This window comes from Lissotriton vulgaris, chromosome 3_1 (genome assembly GCF_964263255.1).
Source record: "Lissotriton vulgaris chromosome 3_1, aLisVul1.2, whole genome shotgun sequence".
NCBI classification, from domain to species: domain Eukaryota; kingdom Metazoa; phylum Chordata; class Amphibia; order Caudata; family Salamandridae; genus Lissotriton; species Lissotriton vulgaris.
In genome coordinates, this window is record NC_141689.1 from 1,335,973,623 (window position 1) to 1,335,994,634 (window position 21,012).

At 47.1% G+C, this 21,012-nt stretch overlaps 1 protein-coding gene across 1 annotated transcript in view; it reads left to right on the forward strand.

The window, feature by feature from the left end:
* The window catches only part of IDUA (alpha-L-iduronidase), a 2,362,715-nt gene that overhangs the window by 2,020,372 nt on the left and 321,331 nt on the right, over nt 1–21,012 (forward strand). The window contains exon 11 of the mRNA XM_086961811.1: nt 3,194–3,319. Coding sequence (XP_086817937.1) covers nt 3,194–3,319 — 126 coding nt within the window. The remainder of the gene's footprint in view (nt 1–3,193; nt 3,320–21,012) is intronic.

Here is a 21,012-nt window from a genome sequence, read left to right on the forward strand (position 1 = left end):
TTGCAATTCAGGATCAGATTTGGTGTATTTATGCCATAATTTGCTGTACATTATAGGGGGAAGGCCAAATTTGATGTACATATCCCTGTTCGGTGTGCCTTCTGGGGGAGCCGGCTGTGCTTCTGCTAACCTAATTGTGGTACCATTTCCAAGACAGCACATCCCTCGGAGTGTGCTTAAAACAGGCATGTTCAAAAAGTATCACGAAAGCGTGACACCGTATTAAATGGCACTTACAGTACTTCACACAAATGTGCCGCTCAGAGGAAAAAAAACAAAGTTAGAGAAACATCTCTACATGCCTGCCTATGTGAAGTGCACTACACATATAGATTCAAAGTTCACAAATTCACAAACGTTAGCTAACTCAAATCAAAATCATAGGTCATAGGACTCCGGCAAGCGTCCGAGAACTACCTTACCGGTCACAAATCATAGAACTTCAGTAAGCGTCCGAAGACTACCTTACCGAACGCAAATCTTACCCAAAATCTCAAATGTCCAGATTCCAACTGCCAAGGTCTTGTGATCAAATCAGCCAAACGGCACTTTCCCAGCAACGCAGACGATCGAAAACTCAGTCGGAGACCGGCGCCACCTGGAAGGTCAGATCAGAAGGAAAGGAAGAAACACCGTGGGTGCCAAGACTCGGGTCACTCAGTGGCAGCGCGCGTCCATGGCGAGTTTCCAAGCCTTCGTCACGACCTCTCCTTCGGGCATCCGAGTCGCCGATGAGTCCCTTCGTGGTCGCCAATTTGAAGTAATCAGGGTTCCCAAGGCCTACATGCTCCGTAGATAACCCACTTACACTCAAGAACTGTTGGCACGGAAACTGTAAAAGTCAAAGAACAAGTTTATTAAGACCCCATGGGGTGGTGGTACACTCATACAGCACCCTTCGGTAATGCAAGAGGTATCACACCGAACATCGGTGTGACCCCGTCTTTTATACAGTTTTCAGGTAATAAAGATAGGCGGCACAAAGTTACAACACATTATGTACATATATGGTCATGTTTTGAAACACAGCCAGCTCATTGGAGGGTTTACAACTCCGCTGGTCAGTTTGGCGGCACATTCCTGAGGGGTGACTGGTCAGTGGGGACTGCGCATGTACGAGCTTGACCAGCACTAAAAATAGCCTGTTGCTGGGCAAACTGAAGTGGTCAGTGGTACGGACAACGGACTAAAGGGCACGCTAGCCACGAGGCCGCTCATGATCTATGATGGCCGCCGTAACATTCAAAATGGCGTTTTCATGTATAGCCAAGTTAAACAGGAACACGTGTAGTTTCAGCTAATCGCTAACGCGGCCATGCCAATTACGAGACTGGTGAGGACTACTACAATTCTTTTTTTCTTGACTTGCCTAATTATCTCCAACATAGTCGTCAAATTATTCAGAACCCACCTGCATGTCTCATTTATGCATCAGAAACCATTGTCATATTTCTCCTCACTTAAAAACGTTTCATTGGCTGCCAATAGGAACATGCTGTTTCTTCAAGCCTCAGTGCTTTGTAATTGAGCATGTAATAAAACGTGTCCCATATATGTTCAGAAGATGTTTATACACTACTATCTTTTGCAACACCAGCTGCTCATCTTCTGACAACCTCGAATGCATTCTTTGAATGAAATGATCCAAATTAAGTGGCCAGTTCTTCAGCGGTCTTACTGCAAAAGCTTAGCATGACCGTACATTTTCTCTTTGCTCCTTTTAATCTCATAAAACCACTGCAAACAGCTTAAAACTTGACTATTCATACGTAAATGTGTTCCTTCCCTCATTTTTCTGGTATTAGCCTCGTCTCTCCATAAAGTTGTTCGGCATCAGAACACCCTATTGGGTAACAGCACACTCTAGCAATGTTCTAATAATCGATCTATATTACATGCATGCTATTGACACCCAGCTGATCTTTCTATTAAGCTTCCTAAGACCTCAGCTTCATCAATCAGATGGCTCATACAAACAAGTGGCGGATGTCACATGGTAGGTGTCATCTAACTTCTTGAATCCTAATCCATGTAAGACTGAGATTTTCATTACCAGGAATACCCCTGATACATGGAATCCAGCAGTCTGGCTGGAAATCATGGTTCCCCCTGCTAGATTCTCAGAAGATGTTTGCAAACTTGTCATCTTGATGCAGATCTATCCTTGCTGACACACGTAGCAAAGGTGTCCAGCACCTGCTTGTGGCAGATTAAACTGCTAAAATAATCTACCTTTTGTTGATTCTGAACATCATATTGCAGTAGTCCCCTTATTTCTCCTCCCTTTATGTTTTGCATGGATTTGCCATTAAATATAGTGATCCACAGTGGTTGTATCTTTCAAATATGTGTTGTGAAGTAACTTTAATAGGATTGTACCAACTCCTTTTGCTGGAACCTTCAGCTGAAGGTTCTGTACAATGTTATGCTTTGTTTAAGGATCTATGTAGAGCCACAGTTTGAGCTTAACTTCACCTGTTTGCATCCAGATGGCTAGCTAGTGATTTCCTTGTCTTTATCCTGCAATAAAGCAGTCTTCTATGTGACCTATGGCATTGCCTCCTAGAAGAAACACAAATATTGACTGTAGTCATAGCTGCTGAACTAATACGATTATTGTAGTGTCTCAGACATGATTAGAGGCTGCAAGTGGGTCTGAATGTGGCAGCGAAATTCATTAATGGTCAAGGGAAAAGTTATCTTGCCACACCAATTTATTAGTTCTTTTCATTAAATAAAATTAGAGCGCTCTTTCTGTGACAAAAGCAAAGTTCAGCCTTCCATTGGAGGTGCTCTTCATCTCCTTTTTCTCAGGAAACTAAAGACCCTGTTTTTTAATTGTTAAAAACTAAAGACCCTGTTTTTTAATTGTTAATATGGCCCAGGCAGCTCTTATTGGTTTGTGTTTCACTATTCTATATGTTTATAGACTTGTGTTGTTGTTTATATAGAAAAAGAAACTACGGTGAATGTTGTGCTGTTCAAAAAATAAATAACATAACAATGCGGAAAGTAAGATATTGTAAAGGCCAAAGCCTGTGTAAATAAAGCAATTGGCTGGAAATATGCATCTTTGGGGAGCAAGAAGATACAAATGAAAGTAACAGTTGTTTAATATGGAAATATTTCAGAGAGTTCTGTGTTGCCCCATATCGGATTGTTTGTATATTGATAGTGTCACTTATTTATTTAGGATCCAGTGGTACAAAAAGCAAAGCCATTTCCTGAAGAAGGCAACCTAATCATGAAGTTTGAGCTTCCCATACCTTCATTGTTACTAATTCATCTTTGTGCACTGCCGAACTTCCCTCCAAATCAGGTAATACATTTTTTTTATTGTCAACTTCTGTCTGCATGTGTTTGTTGTGAATTGCACCGTGCCTACAGTAATATAACTTTGATGTGTTCTTCCTGTGAATGAAAGAACACAGGAACAGAGAGTGGATGAGCTTGCCCGTATACCTTAATTATTATTATTTTTTTGGGAAAAATGCTGGGAAAATTTATTTTTAAATCGTGTTACCTCTTTCGGGGCTACATGAGTCTCTGATCCTTTCACTAAAGCCTCTGATGGTCCTGAGACATATTCATGTCTCCTATCAGAAAGATGTCCGTGCCGGGTCCTGTTCCACAGCCTCCAATATTTCATGACACAGTATCAGTGCCCATTCCTGAGTTCTACGCTCCTGCTTTTCTTCCTGTAGAACATCATGGGGAACATACTCCTAAGAGGTATAAAAGGAAAAGGTCTACATCTCCGTCACTATTCACAGATGGTTTTTCAGGCCGTGAATTGTCTTCTTATATGGTAGCTTCTCCCACTTTCTTCCCCTTGAAGTCACTAGCAAGACATATTATCAGTATTAGCAATGGGAGCCACTAAGCTTTACATTTCCACTGGAAGTTCAACAAGCTTCAGATTCTGTGATCATGAAGCCATTGCAGCCACATGACTCTTCTAGGCATTTCCTTCCCTTGATTCTTGGCTTTGCTCTCCTGCAGCCATTGTAGGCTTCAAGTCTTTAAAAAAAAGTACAAATCACTAGATCAAGCTTATTTATTCCTATGCCGCGAGCCTAAACTCGACTTAGTGATTGTATCCGTATCAGAAATAAAATCCACATCTGCTCCTGAAACTTCTGTTTCACCTGATACAGACAGTAAATCGATTCTGCTGACAGACGGGTTGTGTTACAACTGTTACAGCTGTTAGGTTCAAATATTTTTAATAGGTAAACTTATTCAGAGTAAAATAAAATTGAGGGATCAATGTCCCTATCCCTGTAGAACTCTCAACTATAAAACAGAACAAGAGGTTTATGAAATGTATCACGTTTGTTGTGCTCCATCTCTGGAGACCTCATCTAATGGAATACAATGGTCCACTGCTTGCCAGTTTGTCCAAGTGCGGGTTGGGAAGTTGTGCGGAAGGGAAGGAGGAAATGGGCCAACAGGACAAACTGGGCTTTGCTACCACTTCACCCTTTCTCTGTCACAGTCATGCCACCCCACCATTTGCCTTATATAACCACATGCCTGACTACTAAGACAGATCAGAGGGGGCCAACATCTTCCCCTCTTTTAGAATCTTTGACTCTTTGACAGTAGTAAGAAATGCTTAACAAGTTGCTGCCTATTACAAAAGATGTTTTTTTTTTCATTGACACCACATGCAATCTTTCCGAATGCCACAGTGCGGCGTTGCGCTTAGTGGGCATTAGCCCCACTTTAATTGTTGGAGCTGCTGGGACCACCTCAATGTGGACCAAGAGTAGGATCTTTTCACTTCCCAGTTGCACTTATCCTTTTTTCTGAAAGATTCACTGGACCATCTCTTGCATTACTCAAATCCACGTTCATCTTATCCCTCTTGTCACCATCACTGCTGATCTTCTTTGTTGTCTATATGCCCTGTGTAACTCCTCTACATCAAGTCTCTGCTGCCACACCCCTAGCAACCTGCAGGGCTTCAGGCAGGCAGCTCCAGTCCACCACAGACAGTCCCCTTTAGGATTGCATTCGGCCCCAGTGTTAATCAATTTGGTCCTTGCACCCACCACTGCACCCCTTGCAGTCTCCTAGGTGTCTTATCCCCTAAGGGGCAAGCATGGGGGCACCATCTTGTCTCCGCATATGTATTGGGAAAGTCATTGCACACCATCAAATGCAGGTCCGATGCTTGGAGGTAAATGGTGAAATTCACTTCCACTTGTATGGAATCACTTTCTGCCGGCGGACATGCCCTTGGCTGACCCCTCCTGATTCTTCTGCTGTCGCTGGAGGCCCATGAAGACTGTTATTCCAGAGCACCAAGGAGATATGTCCCACAGGAGCCTAACATCCCTACCCCCTCCTTTTACAGCTGTTAAAACTGTCAGTGCAGCAGCCCAGTTGGGAAGAAATGATGGAGCGTTGTTTCTGATTTACCTCCGAAAGATAGGAGATAAGACATATTGATCAAGTTTTGGGAGGGAATGCTGCTCACCATTTGGGATGGAAATGTTCCCCGCATGGTAAACAGCAGGTTTCCCTGCCTTGAGTGCCTGACTGCATGTGAAACCATTATTGACTTTTATTTTTGCCCCTGTTATCACTCTAATTTGGCGTATGCACAGAGGCCTTGGACTGTCCCCTACAATGCGAAGATAATAAACTTTCCTGTGACTTGCAGGGGTGCACTAAGTGTGCCCCCACAGTGTACTTCTGTCCTTTTCCTGGGTGGTGCACATTAAGCAGTGGTGACAGTGTACCCTGTTTGTGATTCTTTGAGTGACCAGACCTTTTTATCTGTGTCATTGAAAATATGTCCTACTGTGACCGCTTGTGTAAAGTTCTGATTTAATATCAAACACAGACTCTTGCACTGACACCCCTTGTACTTATCTAGTGTATGCACAGTGAGCTTGGGACACATGTATGGTAGTCAGAATTTGTGAGATTTGAGTATTGCATCTAGTGGGATTTAATTTGGATGTCTGTGATCATAATGTCAAAACACACAAGATGATGGACGGAATGTTGCATAATGGCAAAACATTCACCCCCAGTCACAGATCTGGGTTTAATCCATCGTTATTTTGCTCACCAAGTCACCTCAGTTCAGACGTGGCCATATGCAAATCAGTCTTGACCCAGTGCCTCATAGGAACAGTCTAGCCTTAAAACACGGTTAATCCTAACCAGAGCCTCAGCATCACAAAATGGATGCTGCTGCCACAGACACAAGTCTGACCTCCTACTGCTGACCAAAACTTGGTAGGGGAGGCCTGGACAAAAGGTTTCCTGTCACAGGGAGGTGTTACACCTCCCCAGACAGGAGATAGTGGATTGGGGCAGGGTGGGCTGAAAGAAACTAGACACTGCCTGGGGCACACAAGGTGTCCTATGCAAAATCCAGTCAAACCGGTTCTGGGGCACTCCAGCCCCAGTCCTGGCGCGAAACTGGACAAAGGGAAAGGGGTGTAACCACCCCCTTCCTGGGTCCCACCCATAGGAGGGACCTAGCAGGTAATCCAGCCTCCAGAATTGGAATAAAGGTGGGAGCAGTGCCAATGCACATCAGATTATCCTGACTGAAACGTATGAAACGAAACTCTGGACCCTTCGATATCCTACTCGACGTAGAACACTGAAGAATCTCCCTTGGGGTCAAGGAGTGACCACCCTGTTCAAACAGGCACCATCCAGCGCCTCACCGTTTGCTTTGTTGCAGTTCCTGCCGGAACTCGAGCCACAGAGATCGACAAGACCCAGCTTTCCTGCTTTCCAACAGCCCGATCCACAGTCCCAGCGAATCTGAGACCCGTGGAGGCGACCTGAAGTGTGGGGCCGGCCATCTTAGAAAAACTACAAAGTACAAAGTGCTGACCGTGCAGCTCCCGAGGCTTCCTCGACGCTGTGCATTGGGGTTTGAGAAGCCCCAGCTCTGAGCAGCTTTTGCACTGAAGTTCTCCCCTCCACACTCACCGAGTTCTGCGTGGGGCTCTTTTGCATTTTCCTGCTCAACGCGTTGGTCCGGTCGCTTGCCCATTGGCTAGCGGCCCCAGTACCGACGAACCTTTGAATTTGCTCTGGTTGCTCCAGACTGGCCCTCACTCCCCTGAAAAGGAGCACCCGCTCTGACCTTGCTGGTCCGAGTGAGAAGCGATCTTCGAATCCTGCGTGGGTTGCACTTGCCAAGGCTTGTTAACTCCGATCCGGAAGCCGACACCGCCGACAGCGAGAGCCTTTGTGGGACAGCTCGTGACCCACTCCTTGACATCCTCGGTGCCCCAGAGTCCACATGGCAGCGGAGACAAGCTTCACGACAACTACCTGATTGCGCCCGACATCGCCTGGTTCCTTCCTGGTTCCTTCCTGGTCACTGGCTAGTGACCCAGACTCTGTCCCCTCTGCTTTCAGGTACTCTACATCTTTGATCCACCCTTGGATCACACGGGACACTTCTCTTCTGGCCACCTGCAGCATCTTCGTCTCCAGGCTCCAATGATCTACACGACGAAACCCGACACGCTTTTGCACCTGTGCACGCGCTTCCTGTGGGTGAGGTAACTCTTGAACGCCGGTGCTCCTGTAGTGGTTTACACCTCTAGTGTCTAAGTCTAAAGTTTTGCACTTCTAGTCCAGTCGGAGGACTCCTAAAACTGTAACTCGATAACTTTTAAGCACCATAGACTTTCATTGGTGCATGCATGTGCTTTTAGCGCTGCACCCGAGTTTTGCGGGCCTCTCCCGACTTCATCACTGCTAGTCCCGAGTAGCCCCAACGATTCCCAAGGCCCTAGGCCTTACCACTGTTCATAGAGTGATACTTATATCACTTTTTTGATATATGATTTGAGTGGCCACCGGCCTCATCCATAAACGTGCAACTTTCATATGTTATATTGTGCTTTTGTTTAAACGCTTGTGCTGCTATACTCATAAAGAGTACAGAGGATTATTCTGAGAATAAATACATATATTTTTATAATATTTAACTTGTGTGGTGTCCTTTCATTTGATATTACAGGATTGCATATGGTAAAACAGCTGGCTTCACATGCCCTCTTGAGTTTGGCCTGAAGGCTGCTTGGTCCATGCTACCCCTAGGATAGCTTGTCTTTTTAAGGTTGACTTACAACCACCACTATAAGAGATTGTTTGGACTGATACAAGGTGCCCACAGAATTGTGGACATCATACATCAGGCCAACTTCTCACATTGGTGTGCAGTGGTTGGGATTTGAGATTGCTGTTGTTTTACCATTGCAATCTTTTTATCAAATTGAAAGATCACATTAAGTACCATAGGTACATATAAACAAAGCTTACATATTTAAGTTCTACTGAACTTAGTAGTTGTAGATCAAAGGGCTAAGCACACCCTGCCTACAACTCACTAGCAAGGTACAGTAGGAAAACACTTAGTGTAGGTAAGTGCACCACTTACACCTCACTAGAGTCATGTCTGGCACAGGTGAGCAACCACTTGTTCTGCCTGTGGAAGGTGACCTTACCAAGGCACCCTCCAGCTATGACAAACTCAGCCATAGGGACTTGAATGCCTTGTGCACTGCAAGGAGGCTGAAAAAGGGTCACAACCCTACCATTCCCATCCTGATAGCCATCCTACAGAAGGATGATCTTGAGACAGCTAGTACAGTTCCCTCAGGGTCAGGAGAAGGAGTGAATCCCCCAGATACTGAGAACACCACCCCAGAGGTAGAAGATGAGGAGGTGGACCCTGAATCAGAAGGTGAAGAGTCAGATCATGATCAAGGGGATACCCAGGTACCAGTTGGGAGGCTTAGCCAAGTCAACTTGGACCTACATGGAAATGGAGTGGGCCAGCACCTCCCCAGAATCCATACCAGAATACTCCAAGGCAATAGAAGGGAGAGATCTCCTCCCAGGGAATCTCACCTTTCTAGTGCCTCAAGGGAATCTCAAAGGGGAATGACTTCCCCCCAGAGAAAAGAGCATAAGGCCAGGATGAGAGCTGTCAAACTCCAGATAGAGAGTGAGGAGGTAGCCCTGGCCCAAGTAAAAAACTTGCTTTAGCAAGGGAACAAAGACTGTGTGGGGAGATACCCACTGGTGGCAGCATTATTCCTAAAGAGAAAGACAGGTCCTATGATAATAGAAACCTAACAAAGATTGTGCCCCCTATAAGGAAGGGGATGACATCCACAAATGGATGACTGCTCTGGAGAGAGCCTGCATGGTACAGCAGGTTCCTCAAGAACAGTGGGCAGCAATCTTATGGTACTCCTTTTCTGAGAAAGGGAGAGACAAGCTCCTCACTGTTAGACCTGAGGATGCTAAAAATTACACTGTCCTGAAGAGTGCTCTTATTGATGGGTTTGGCCTAACCACTGAGCAATACAGGTTGTTGTTCAGAGATACCCAAAAAGCTCAGACTCAGGACTGGACTGATTTTGTAGATTGTGCTACTAAGGCTCTGGAAGGTTGGCTACTTGGCAGCAAAGTACATGACTATACAGGTTTGTATAATTTGATTATGAGGGAGCAGTTCCTTAGTAATTGTCAAAACCAGCTTTTTCACCAGCACCTGGTGGACTCAGATCTGACCTCTCCCCAATAATTGGGTAAGAGGGCAGACAAATGGGTCAGAACCAGGATTAGGCCTAAGAATCAGGGTAATGACCAAAAGAAGGATACTTCCAAGGTTTAAGAGAAGGGTGGGGACAGGTCTCCCACAGGGCCCCAAAACTCCAAGGATGGGGGTGGGTCCCAAAACACTTCCTCTACTCAGAAGAAACCTTACTGCCATGCCTGTAAACAGACTGGCCACAGGAAAACAGATAGATGTTGTCCAAAGAATAGCAATAAAGAAAATATTCCGCCAAGTAACCCTCCAAAACCTCCTGTTACTACTAGTAGTAATCCCCCAGGTGGTGGGAGCACCCCCAAGAATTTGGGTGGGTTTACTTTTGGAACGCAGGTGGACTCTGGCCTAACACGGTCCCCAGCTACAACTACTCTTGTCTGTGAAAATGGCATGGGGTTTGCCAATTTCACTGCTTGCCCAAACACTTTGAGCAAGTACAGGCAGGAGCCCCACATCAATGGTCAGAAATTTGAGGCCTACAGAGACACAGGGGCTAGCATCACTATGGTGACTGAGAATCTAGTCCCCTCAAGGCAACTTTTACCTGGTGCCACATACCAGGTGACAAACATTGATGGAGTACAGAAAAGTCATCCCATGGCTGTGGTAAATCTCAGCTGGGGAGGTGTCACTGGCCCCAAGAGAGTGGCAGTGTCCCCAAACTTGCCTGTAGATTGTCGACTTGGGAATGATTTAGAAATCTCAACCTGGGCTGAGGTGGAACAAGAAACCCATTCTAAAATGGTAAATCTCCATGGAAAGGTTAGTGGGGCTGTGATGGCCACAGCCTCAATCCAAGATGTCCTCCCCGAAAAGGTTGATAGGGCTGTCCTGGACACAGCCCAATCCTCAGCAGACTCTCTTCCTAGACAGATTAGCAGGGCTGTGATGGTAACAGCCCATACCCAAACTGAGTCCCTTCCTCAAAAGGTTGGCGGGGCTGTGATGGCCACAGCCCAAACTCAAACGGATGCCTGTGTTGTGAAGCCTGAAACTATGGATCACTCCACACAAACAGAGAGCATTGAGGAGGAAGAGAAATCTCCCTCCCACCAGACATTAGTAAAGGATCAGCCTCCTCAGGGAACTGATCTTACCCCTTGTGAAGAAACTGCCCCAGAGGTAGTCAAGCCTAGCCTGGCAGAGCCCCTGATGTCAGTGGACCCTTCCAAGGTGGGACCCAGTCTGGAGCAGGTAACCTGCCCCTCTCTACCCTGCCTCAGTCAGCCCAGGGCCACAGAGGTCAAGGAGATCAGTAAGCCCAAAAGGGCCCCCTGTCAAATAAAGCACCCCCATCAGCAGATTAGGGGCACCAAAGCTAGCAGCCCTAGCAAGGTGAACACTTAAAAAATTCCTGAGGGATCCCCCTTACCACTAGTTAGGGACCTCCCCCAAATGGACACTGTTGGGCACAGCCAAACCTGGGACCCCAAGGCCCCAAACCTGACCTGTCCCTCAAGTAAGCCAACCAAAGGGACCCAGCCTCCAGCTGTAGGCAGCCAGAGGTTGACCCTGAGAGCACAGTGCAACTCAGTCAAGGAAAGAAAGGCACACATGGTGGAAGATGATTGGAGGAAGCTGAGCCCTACATTAGTGGAGCCCCACTTCCATCTCAACACCAGCCTTTTACTTTGCCAAAACACACCACAGGTAGTAATTCCCCATGGTGGAGACCCTCTGATACCCCTAGGGTGAGGGATTAATTGGTGGACCATGACACAGGGGGTAACCATGCCAGTGCAGGTTACTCCTTATATGGTCACTCAGCAAATATAGGCTTACCTGGTCAAGGATAGCCTTATCTCCTTTCATTGGGGGGGGGGGGGGGGGAGTTATGTAGGAGGGTGGATACCTGACCATGGTTACCCCAGATTTTTTGCCTTGTGTTTAGCTGGTTTTCGACTTAGTTGGCCTGGGATCCTGCTAACCAGGGTCCCAGGCTATCTGCTCTCTCCTTAAAATGGACTCCATGTACCCTAGGTACATAACCAATTTGGTACTGGACACCTTATCAGCCCCTGTACAATGCACTATAGGTGCTCAGGGCATAGGTGCATCCAAGGCCTACCAGGGGCTGCAGCATATCTTTTGCCACCCCTGGCTGGTACTTAAATCGACACAACTGGCTGATCACTCAGCTGTGGCAAGGTGGTGTAATCACCCCTTGCTTAGATATAGTATACCTATATGTAAACCTATATCTGGACACATATATACCTATCAGGCATTCCTATGGCAGGCCTTAACAATCCTGGAGGCAGAGTGCTTGGTTTTATGTGAGATGGTGCTCTAGCATGAGCTGAGCCTGTCTGCAGTGTTCGGAACCATTTCTTTACTGCTGTTCCAGGATATTGCCATACCATATGCTCTTAAGTGCGTTATAATCCTCGCGATTATTGCTAACTTTGGATTGGCTTTATCAAAACATGTCGTGTTTGGTGTCATACACTTTGGAATACTACCCCCTCACCAGTTCCGGCGACGGGGGTAGCATTCCACCCTTCTAGAGGGAAAAGACATGTTACTTTACTTAAAACGCGGTTAATCCTAACCAGAGCCTCAGCATCACAAAATGGATGCTGCTGCCACAGACACAAGTCTGACCTCCTACTGCTGACCGAAACTTGGCAGGGGAGGCCTGGACAAAAGGTTTCCTGTCACAGGGAGGTGTTACACCTCCCCAGACAGGAGATAGTGGATTGGGGCATGGTGGGCTGAAAGAAACTGGACACTGCCTGGGGCACACAAGGTGTCCCATGCAAAATCCATTCAAACCGGTTCTGGGGCACTCCAGCCCCATTCCTGGCACGAAACTGGACAAAGGGAAAGGGGTGTAACCACCCCCTTCCTGGGTCCCACCCATAGGAGGGACCTAGCAGGTAATCCAGCCCCCAGAATTGGAAGCATTGCCAATGCAGAATTGGGAGCAGTGCCAATGCACATCAGATTATCCTGACTGAAACTTATAAAACGAAACTCTGGACCCTTCGACATCCTACTCGACGTAGAAGACTGAAGAATCTCCCTTGTGGTCAAGGAGTGACCACCCTGTGCAAACAGGCACCATCCAGCGCCTCACCGTTTGCTTTGTTGCAGTTCCCGTTGGAACTCGAGCGACAGAGATCGACAAGACCCAGCTTTCCTGCCTTCCAACAGCCCGATCCACAGTCCCAGCGAATCTGAGACCCGTGGAGGCGACCTGAAGCGTGGGGCCGGCCATCTTGGAAAAACTAAGAAGTGCTGACCGTGCAGCTCCCAAGGATCCCTCGACGCTGTGCATTGGGGTTTGAGAAAGCCCAGCCCTGAGCAGCTTTTGCACCGAAGTTCTCCCCTCCACACTCACCGAGTGCTGCGTGGGGCCCTTTTGCGTTTTCCTGCTCAACGCGTTGGTCCGGTCGCTTGCCCATTGGCTAGCGGCCCCAGTACCGATGAACCTTTGAATTTGCTCTGTTAGTCTGGTTGCTCCAGACGGGCCCTCGCTCCCCTGAAAAGGAGCACCCGCTCTGACCTTGCTGGTCCGAGTGAGAAGCGATCTTCGAATCCTGCGTGGGTTGCACTTGCCAAGGCTTGTTAACTCCGATCCGAAAGCCGACACCGCTGACAGCGGGAGCCTTCGTGGGACACCTTGTGATCCACTCCTGGACATCCTCGGTGCCCCAGAGTCCACGTGGCAGCGGAGACAAGCTTCACAACAATCACCTGATCACATTAAGTACCATAGGTACATATAAACAAAGCTCACATATTTGAGTTCTACTGAACTTAGTAGTTGTAGATCAAAGGGCTTAGCACACCCTGCCTACAACTCACTAGCAAGGTACAGTAGGAAAACACTTAGTGTAGGTAAGTGCACCACTTACACCTCACTAGAATCATGTCTGGCACAGGTGAGCAACCACTTGCTCTGCCTGTGGAAGGTGACCTTACCAAGGCACCCTCCAGCTATGACAAACTCAGCCATAGGGACTTGAGTGCCTTGTGCACTGCAAGGAGGCTGAAAAAGGGTCACAACCCTACCATTCCCATCCTGATAGCCATCCTACAGAAGGGTGATCTTGAGAAAGCTAGAACAGTTCCCTCAGGGTCAGGAGAAGGAGTGAATCCCCTAGACACTGAGAACACCACCACAGAGGTAGAAGATGAGGAGTTGGACCCTGAATCAGAAGGTGAAGAGTCAGATCATGATCAAGGGGATACCCAGGTACCAGTTGGTAGGCTTAGCCAAGTCAACTTGGACCTACATGGAAATGGAGAGGGCCAGCACCTCCCCAGAATCCATACCAGAATACCCCCAGGCAATAGAAGGGAGAGATCTCCTCCCAGGGAATCTCACCTTTCTAGTGCCTCAAGGGAATCTCAAAGGGGAATGACTTCCCCCCAGAGAAAAGAGCATAAGGCCAGGATGAGAGCTGTCAAACTCCAGACAGAGAGTGAGGAGGTAGCCCTGGCCCAAGCTAAACTTGCTTTAGCAAGGGAACAAAGACTGTGTGGGGAGATACCCACTGGTGGCAGCATTATTCCTAAAGAGAAAGACAGGTCCTATGATAATAGAAACCTAACAAAGATTGTGCCCCCCTATAAGGAAGGGGATGACATCCACAAATGGATGGCTGCTCTGGAGAGAGCCTGCATGGTACAGCAGGTTCCTCAAGAACAGTGGGCAGCAATCTTATGGTACTCCTTTTCTGAGAAAGGGAGAGACAAGCTCCTCACTGTTAGACCTGAGGATGCTAAAAATTACACTGTCCTGAAGAGTGCTCTTATTGATGGGTTTGGCCTAACCACTGAGCAATACAGGTTGTTGTTCAGAGATACCCAAAAAGCTCAGACTCAGGACTGGACTGATTTTGTAGATTGTGCTACTAAGGCTCTGGAAGGTTGGCTACTTGGCAGCAAAGTACATGACTATACAGGTTTGTATAATTTGATTATGAGGGAGCAGATCCTTAGTAATTGTCAAAACCAGCTTTTTCACCAGCACCTGGTGGACTCAGATCTGACCTCTCCCCAATAATTGGGTAAGAGGGCAGACAAATGGGTCAGAACCAGGATTAGGCCTAAGAATCAGGGTAATGACCAAAAGAAGGATACTTCCAAGGTTTAAGAGAAGGGTGGGCACAAGTCTCCCACAGGGCCCCAAAACTCCAAGGATGGGGGTGGGTCCCAAAACACTTCCTCTACTCAGAAGAAACCTTACTGCCATGCCTGTAAACAGACTGGCCACAGGAAAACAGATAGATGTTGTCCAAAGAATAGCAATAAAGAAAATATTCCGCCAAGTAACCCTCCAAAACCTCCTGTTACTACTAGTAGTAATCCCCCAGGTGGTGGGAGCACCCCCAAGAATTTGGGTGGGTTTACTTTTGGAACGCAGGTGGACTCTGGCCTAACCAGGTCCCCAACTACAACTACTCTTGTCTGTGAAAATGGCATGGGGTTTGCCAACTTCACTGCTTGCTCAAACACTTTGAGAAAGTACAGACAGGAGCCCCACATCAATGGTCAGAAATTTGAGGCCTACAGAGACACAGGGGCTAGCATCACTATGGTGACTGAGAATCTAGTCCCCTCAAGGCAACTTTTACCTGGTGCCACATACCAGGTGACAAACATTGATGGAGTGCAGAAAAGTCATACCATGGCAGTGGTAAATCTCAGCTGGGGAGGTGTCACTGGCCCCAAGAGAGTGGCAGTGTCCCCAAACTTGCCTGTAGATTGTCGACTTGGGAATGATTTAGAAATCTCAACCTGGGCTGAGGTGGAACAAGAAACCCATTCTAAAATGGTAAATCTCCATGGAAAGGTTAGTGGGGCTGTGATGGCCACAGCCTCAATCCAAGATGTCCTCCCTGAAAAGGTTGGTAGGGCTGTCCTGGACACAGCCCAATCTTCAGCAGACTCTCTTCCTAGACAGATTAGCAGGGCTGTGATGGTAACAGCCCATACCCACACGGAGTCCCTTCCTGAAAAGGTTGGCGGGGCTGTGATGGCCACAGCCCAAACTCAAACGGATGCCTGTGTTGTGAAGCCTGAAACTATGGATCACTCCACACAAACAGAGAGCATTGAGGAGGAAGAGAAATCTCCCTCCCACCAGACATTAGGAAAGGATCATCCTCCTCAGGGAAGTGATCTTACCCCTTGTGAAGAAACTGCCCCAGAGGTAGTTAGGCCTAGCCTGGCAGAGCCCCTGATGTCAGTGGACCCTTCCAAGGTGGGACCCAGTCTGGAGCAGGTAACCTGCCCCTCTCTACCCTGCCTCAGTCAGCCCAGGGCCACAGAGGTCAAGGAGATCAGTGAGCCCCAAAGGGCCCCCTGTCAAATAAAGCACCCCCATCAGCAGATTAGGGGCACCAAAGCTAGCAGCCCTAGCAAGGTGAAAACTTAAAAAAATCCTGAGGGATCCCCCTTACCACTAGTTAGGGACCTCCCCCAAATGGACACTGTTGGGCACAGCCAAACCTGGGACCCCAAGGCCCCAAACCTGACCTGTCCCTCAAGTAAGCCAACCAAAGGGACCCAGCCTCCAGCTGTAGGCAGCCAGAGGTTGACCCTGAGAGCACAGTGCAACTCAGTCAAGGAAATAAAGGCACACATGGTGGAAGATGATTGGAGGAAGCTGAGCCCTATATTAGTGGAGCCCCACTTCCATCTCAACACCAGCCTTTTACTTTGCCAAAACACACCACAGGTAGTAATTCCCCATGGTGGAGACCCTCTGATACCCCTAGGGTGAGGGATTAATTGGTGGACCATGACACAGGGGGTAACCATGCCAGTGCAGGTTACTCCTTATATGTTCACTCAGCAAATATAGGCTTACCTGGTCAAGGATAGCCTTATCTCCTTTCATTTGGGGGGGGGGGGGGGTTATGTAGGAGGGTGGATACCTGACCATGGTTACCCCAGATTTTTTGCCTTGTGTTTAGCTGGTTTTCGACTTTGGATGCACCTGTTACAACGCATTTTTTACAACGCACTACTGTTACAACGCATCCATTACAACGCAGATACTGTTACAACTCATGTTTTTACAACGCATTTTTTTACAACGCAGGTACCTTTACAACGCATACCATTACAACGTAAGTATTGGTAAGTATATAGTTATATTTTAAATGTTATATGTTTGGGGTAAAGGGGTATTTTTAGGGTTTAGGGACAGTTTTGGGTTTTTGGGTAAAGGGGTATTTTTAGGGTTCAGGGTCAGTTTTGGGTTTTTGGGTAAAGGGGTATTTTTAGGGTTCAGGGTCAGTTTTTAGTTTTTGGGTAAAGGGGTATTTTTAGGGTTCAGGGTCAGTTTTTAGTTTTTGGGTAAAGGGGTATTTTTAGGGTTCAGGGTCAGTTTTTAGTTTTTGGGTAAAGGGGTATTTTTAGGGTTCAGGGTCAGTTTTCAGTTTTTGGGTAAAGGGGTATTTTTAGGGTTCAGGGTCAGTTTTCAGTTTTTGGGTAAAGGGGTATTTTTAGGGTTCAGGGTCAGTTTTTAGTTTTTGGGTAAATGGGTATTTTTAGGGTTCAGGGTCAGTTTTTAGTTTTTGGGTAAAGGGGTATTTTTAGGGTTCAGGGTCAGTTTTTAGTTTTTGGGTAAAGGGGTATTTTTAGGGTTCAGGGTCAGTTTTCAGTTTTTGGGTAAAGGGGTATTTTTAGGGTTCAGGGTCAGTTTTTAGTTTTTGGGGTACAGGGTAAAAATATATTAAAATTAATTAATAATTTTTTTAATTGAAAATATATTACATTAAATTACATTACATTATTTTAGGGGTTGTGGGTCAGTTTTGAGTTTTTGGGGTACTGGGGTACAGGGTAAAAATTAAGTAAAATTTATTTTAAATTAAATTAATTAATTGGAATTAAATTAAATTAAATCAGTTTCATTTATTTTTGGGGTTGTGTGTCAGTTTTGAGTTTCTGGGGTGCAGGGGTACAGGGTAAAAATAAAATAATATTAATTTAAAATTAAATTAATTAATTGTATTTATATTAAATAAAATTACATTAAATTATATTTTTTACAATTAATTTACCATTATAATATTAATATTAATATATACTTACCAATACTTACGTTGTAATGGTCTGCGTTGTAAAGGTACCTGCGTTGTAAAAAAAGTGCGTTGTAAATACATGCGTTGTTACAGTATCTGCGTTGTAAAATCCGCGTTGTAACGGTATGCGTTGTAAAAGTCCGCGTTGTAACATCATATATCCTTTCGACTTAGTTGGCCTGGGATCCTGCTAACCAGGGTCCCAGGCTATCTGCTCTCTCCTTAAAATGGACTCCATGTACCCTAGGTACATAACCAATTTGGTACTGGACACCTTATCAGCCCCTGTACAATGCACTATAGGTGCTCAGGGCATAGGTGCATCCAAGGCCTACCAGGGGCTGCAGCATATCTTTTGCCACCCCTGGCTGGTACTTAAATCGACACAACTGGCTGATCACTCAGCTGTGGCAAGGTGGTGTAATCACCCCTTGCTTAGATATAGTATACCTATATGTAAACCTATATCTGGACACATATATACCTATCAGTCATTCCTATGGCAGGCCTTAACAATCCTGGAGGCAGAGTGCTTGGTTTTATGTGAGATGGTGCTCTAGCATGAGCTGAGCCTGTCTGCAGTGTTCGGAACCATTTCTTTACTGCTGTTCCAGGATATTGCCATACCATATACTCTTAAGTGCATTATAATCCTCGCGGTTATTGCTAACTTTGGTTTGGCTTTATCAAAACATGTCGTGTTTGGTGTCATTCACTTTGGAATACTACCCCCTCGCCAGTTCTGGCGATGGGGGTAGCATTCCACCCTTCTAGAGGGAGAAGACATGTTACTTTACTTAAAACGCAGTTAATCCTAACCAGAGCCTCAGCACCACAAAATGGATGCTGCTGCCACAGACACAAGTCTGACCTCCTACTGCTGACCGAAACTTGGCAGGGGAGGCCTGGACAAAAGGTTTCCTGTCACAGGGAGGTGTTACACCTCCCCAGACAGGAGATAGTGGATTAGGGCAGGGTGGGCTGAAAGAAACTAGACACTGCCTTGGGCACACAAGGTGTCCCAAGCAAAATCCAGTCAAACTGGTTCTGCGGCACTCCAGTCCCAGTCCTGGCATGAAAATGGACAAAGGGAAAAGGGTGTAACCACCCCCTTCCTGGGTCCCACCCATAGGAGGGACCTAGCAGGTGATCCAGCCCCCAGAATTGGAATAAAGGGGGGAGCAGTGCCAATGCACATCAGATTATCCTGACTGAAACTTATGAAATGAAACTCTGGACCCTTCGACATCCTACACGACGTAGAAGACTGAAGAATCTCCCTTGTGGCCAAGGAGTGACCACCCTGTGCAAACAGGCACCATCCAGCGCCTCACTGTTTGCTTTGTTACAGTTCCCGCCGGAACTCGAGCGACAGAGATCGACAAGACCCAGCTTTCCTGCCTTCCAACAGCCCGATCCACAGTCCCAGCGAATCTGAGACCCGTGGAGGCGACCTGAAGCGTGGGGCCGGCCATCTTGGAAAAACCACGAAGTGCTCACCGTGCAGCTCCCAAGGCTCCCTCGACACTGTGCATTGGGGTTTGAGAAAGCCCAGTCCTGAGCAGCTTTTGCACCGAAATTCTCCCCTCCACACTCACTGAGTGCTGCGTGGGGCCCTTTTGCATTTTCCTGCTCAACGATTTGGTCCCGTCGCTTGCCCATTGGCTAGCAGCCCCAGTACCGACAAACCTTTGAATTTGCTCTGCTAGTCTGGTTGCTCCAGACGGGCCCTCGCTCCCCTGAAAAGGAGCACCCGCTCTGACCTTGCTGGTCCGAGTGAGAAGCGATCTTCGAATCCTGCGTGGGTTGCACTTGCCAAGGCTTGTTAACTGTGATCCGGAAGCCGACACCGCTGACAGCGAGAGCCTTTGTGGGACACCTCGTGATCCACTCCTGGACATTCTCGGTGCCCCAGAGTCCACGTGGCAGCGGAGACAAGCTTCACGAAAATCACCTGATTGCGCCCGACATCGCCTGGTTCCTTCCTGGTCACTGGCTAGTGACCCAGACTCTGTCCCCTCTGCTTTCAGGTACTCTACATCTTCGATCCACCCTTGGATCACACCGGACACTTCTCTTCTGGCCGCCTGCAGCATCCAGGCTCCATAGATCTACCCGACGAAACCCGACACACTTTTGCACCTGTGCACCCGCTACCTGTGGGTGAGGTATCTCTTGAACGCCGGTACTCCTGTAGTGGTTTACACCTCTAGTGTCTAAGTCTAAAGTTTTGTACTTCTAGTCCAGTCGGAAAACGCCTAAAACTGTAACTCGATAACTTTTACGCACCATTGACTTTGCATTGGTGCATGAGTGTGCTTTTAGCGCTGCACCGAGTCCCGCGGGCCTCTCCCGACTTCATCACTGCTAGTCCCGAGTAGCCCCAGCGATTCCCACGGCCCTAGGCCTTACCACTGTTCGTAGAGTGATACTTATACCACTGTTTTGATATATGGTTTGAGTGGCCACCGGCCTCATCCATAAACGTGCAACTTTCATATGTTATATTGTGCTTTTGTTTAAGCGCTTGTGCTTCTATACTCATAAAGAATCCAGAGGATTATTCTGAGAATAAATACATATATTTTTATAATATATAACTTGTGTGGTGTCATTTTATTTGATATTACAGGATTGCATATGGTAAAACAGCTGGCTTCACATGCCCTCTTGAGTTTAGCCTGAAGGCTGATTAGTCCATGCTACCCCTAGGATAGCTTGTCTTTTTAAGGTTGACTTACAACCACCACCATAAGGGTTTGTTTGGACTGATACAAGGTGCCCAAAGAATTGTGGACATCATTTTCAGGCCAACTTCTCACATTGGGCCCTTATGTCGTCTGTGGTGGCAATGAGGGCTGTCTCAGTGATGTGATTTCTTCGGAATCCAGACTGGGACGGGTCCAGGGTGTTGTTGTCCTCGAGGTAGCGGGTCAATTGCGTGTTGACGATTTTCACGATGACCTTCGCCGGGAGCAGGGAGATGGGCCAGAAGTTCTTGAGTTCTTTGGGGTCTGCCTTGGGTTTCTTGAGCAGGGCGTTGATTTCAGAGTGTTAGGCGGAGACCCGGAGGGTCGGCCGAGGACAGGGGGAGATGCCTCCGGTGAGGGCCCTCTCCGGTGATTGTACAGACAAGTAACTTCCCCCCCACAGATGGACACCACACAGAGATGAGTTCTGCACACTTTATATAGAAATCTTGAGGCAAGGTGATAAACGATACAGTGGGACCAGGATACGAGGATCCTGCCAATTCTAGTCTCTTTGGGGAAAAGGGGTAGCGGGACAGTCTTAGTACTGGTCCGGTACGGGAGCGGCAGGAGATGGAGCTTACAATCCTCGAGCTTGAGGGTT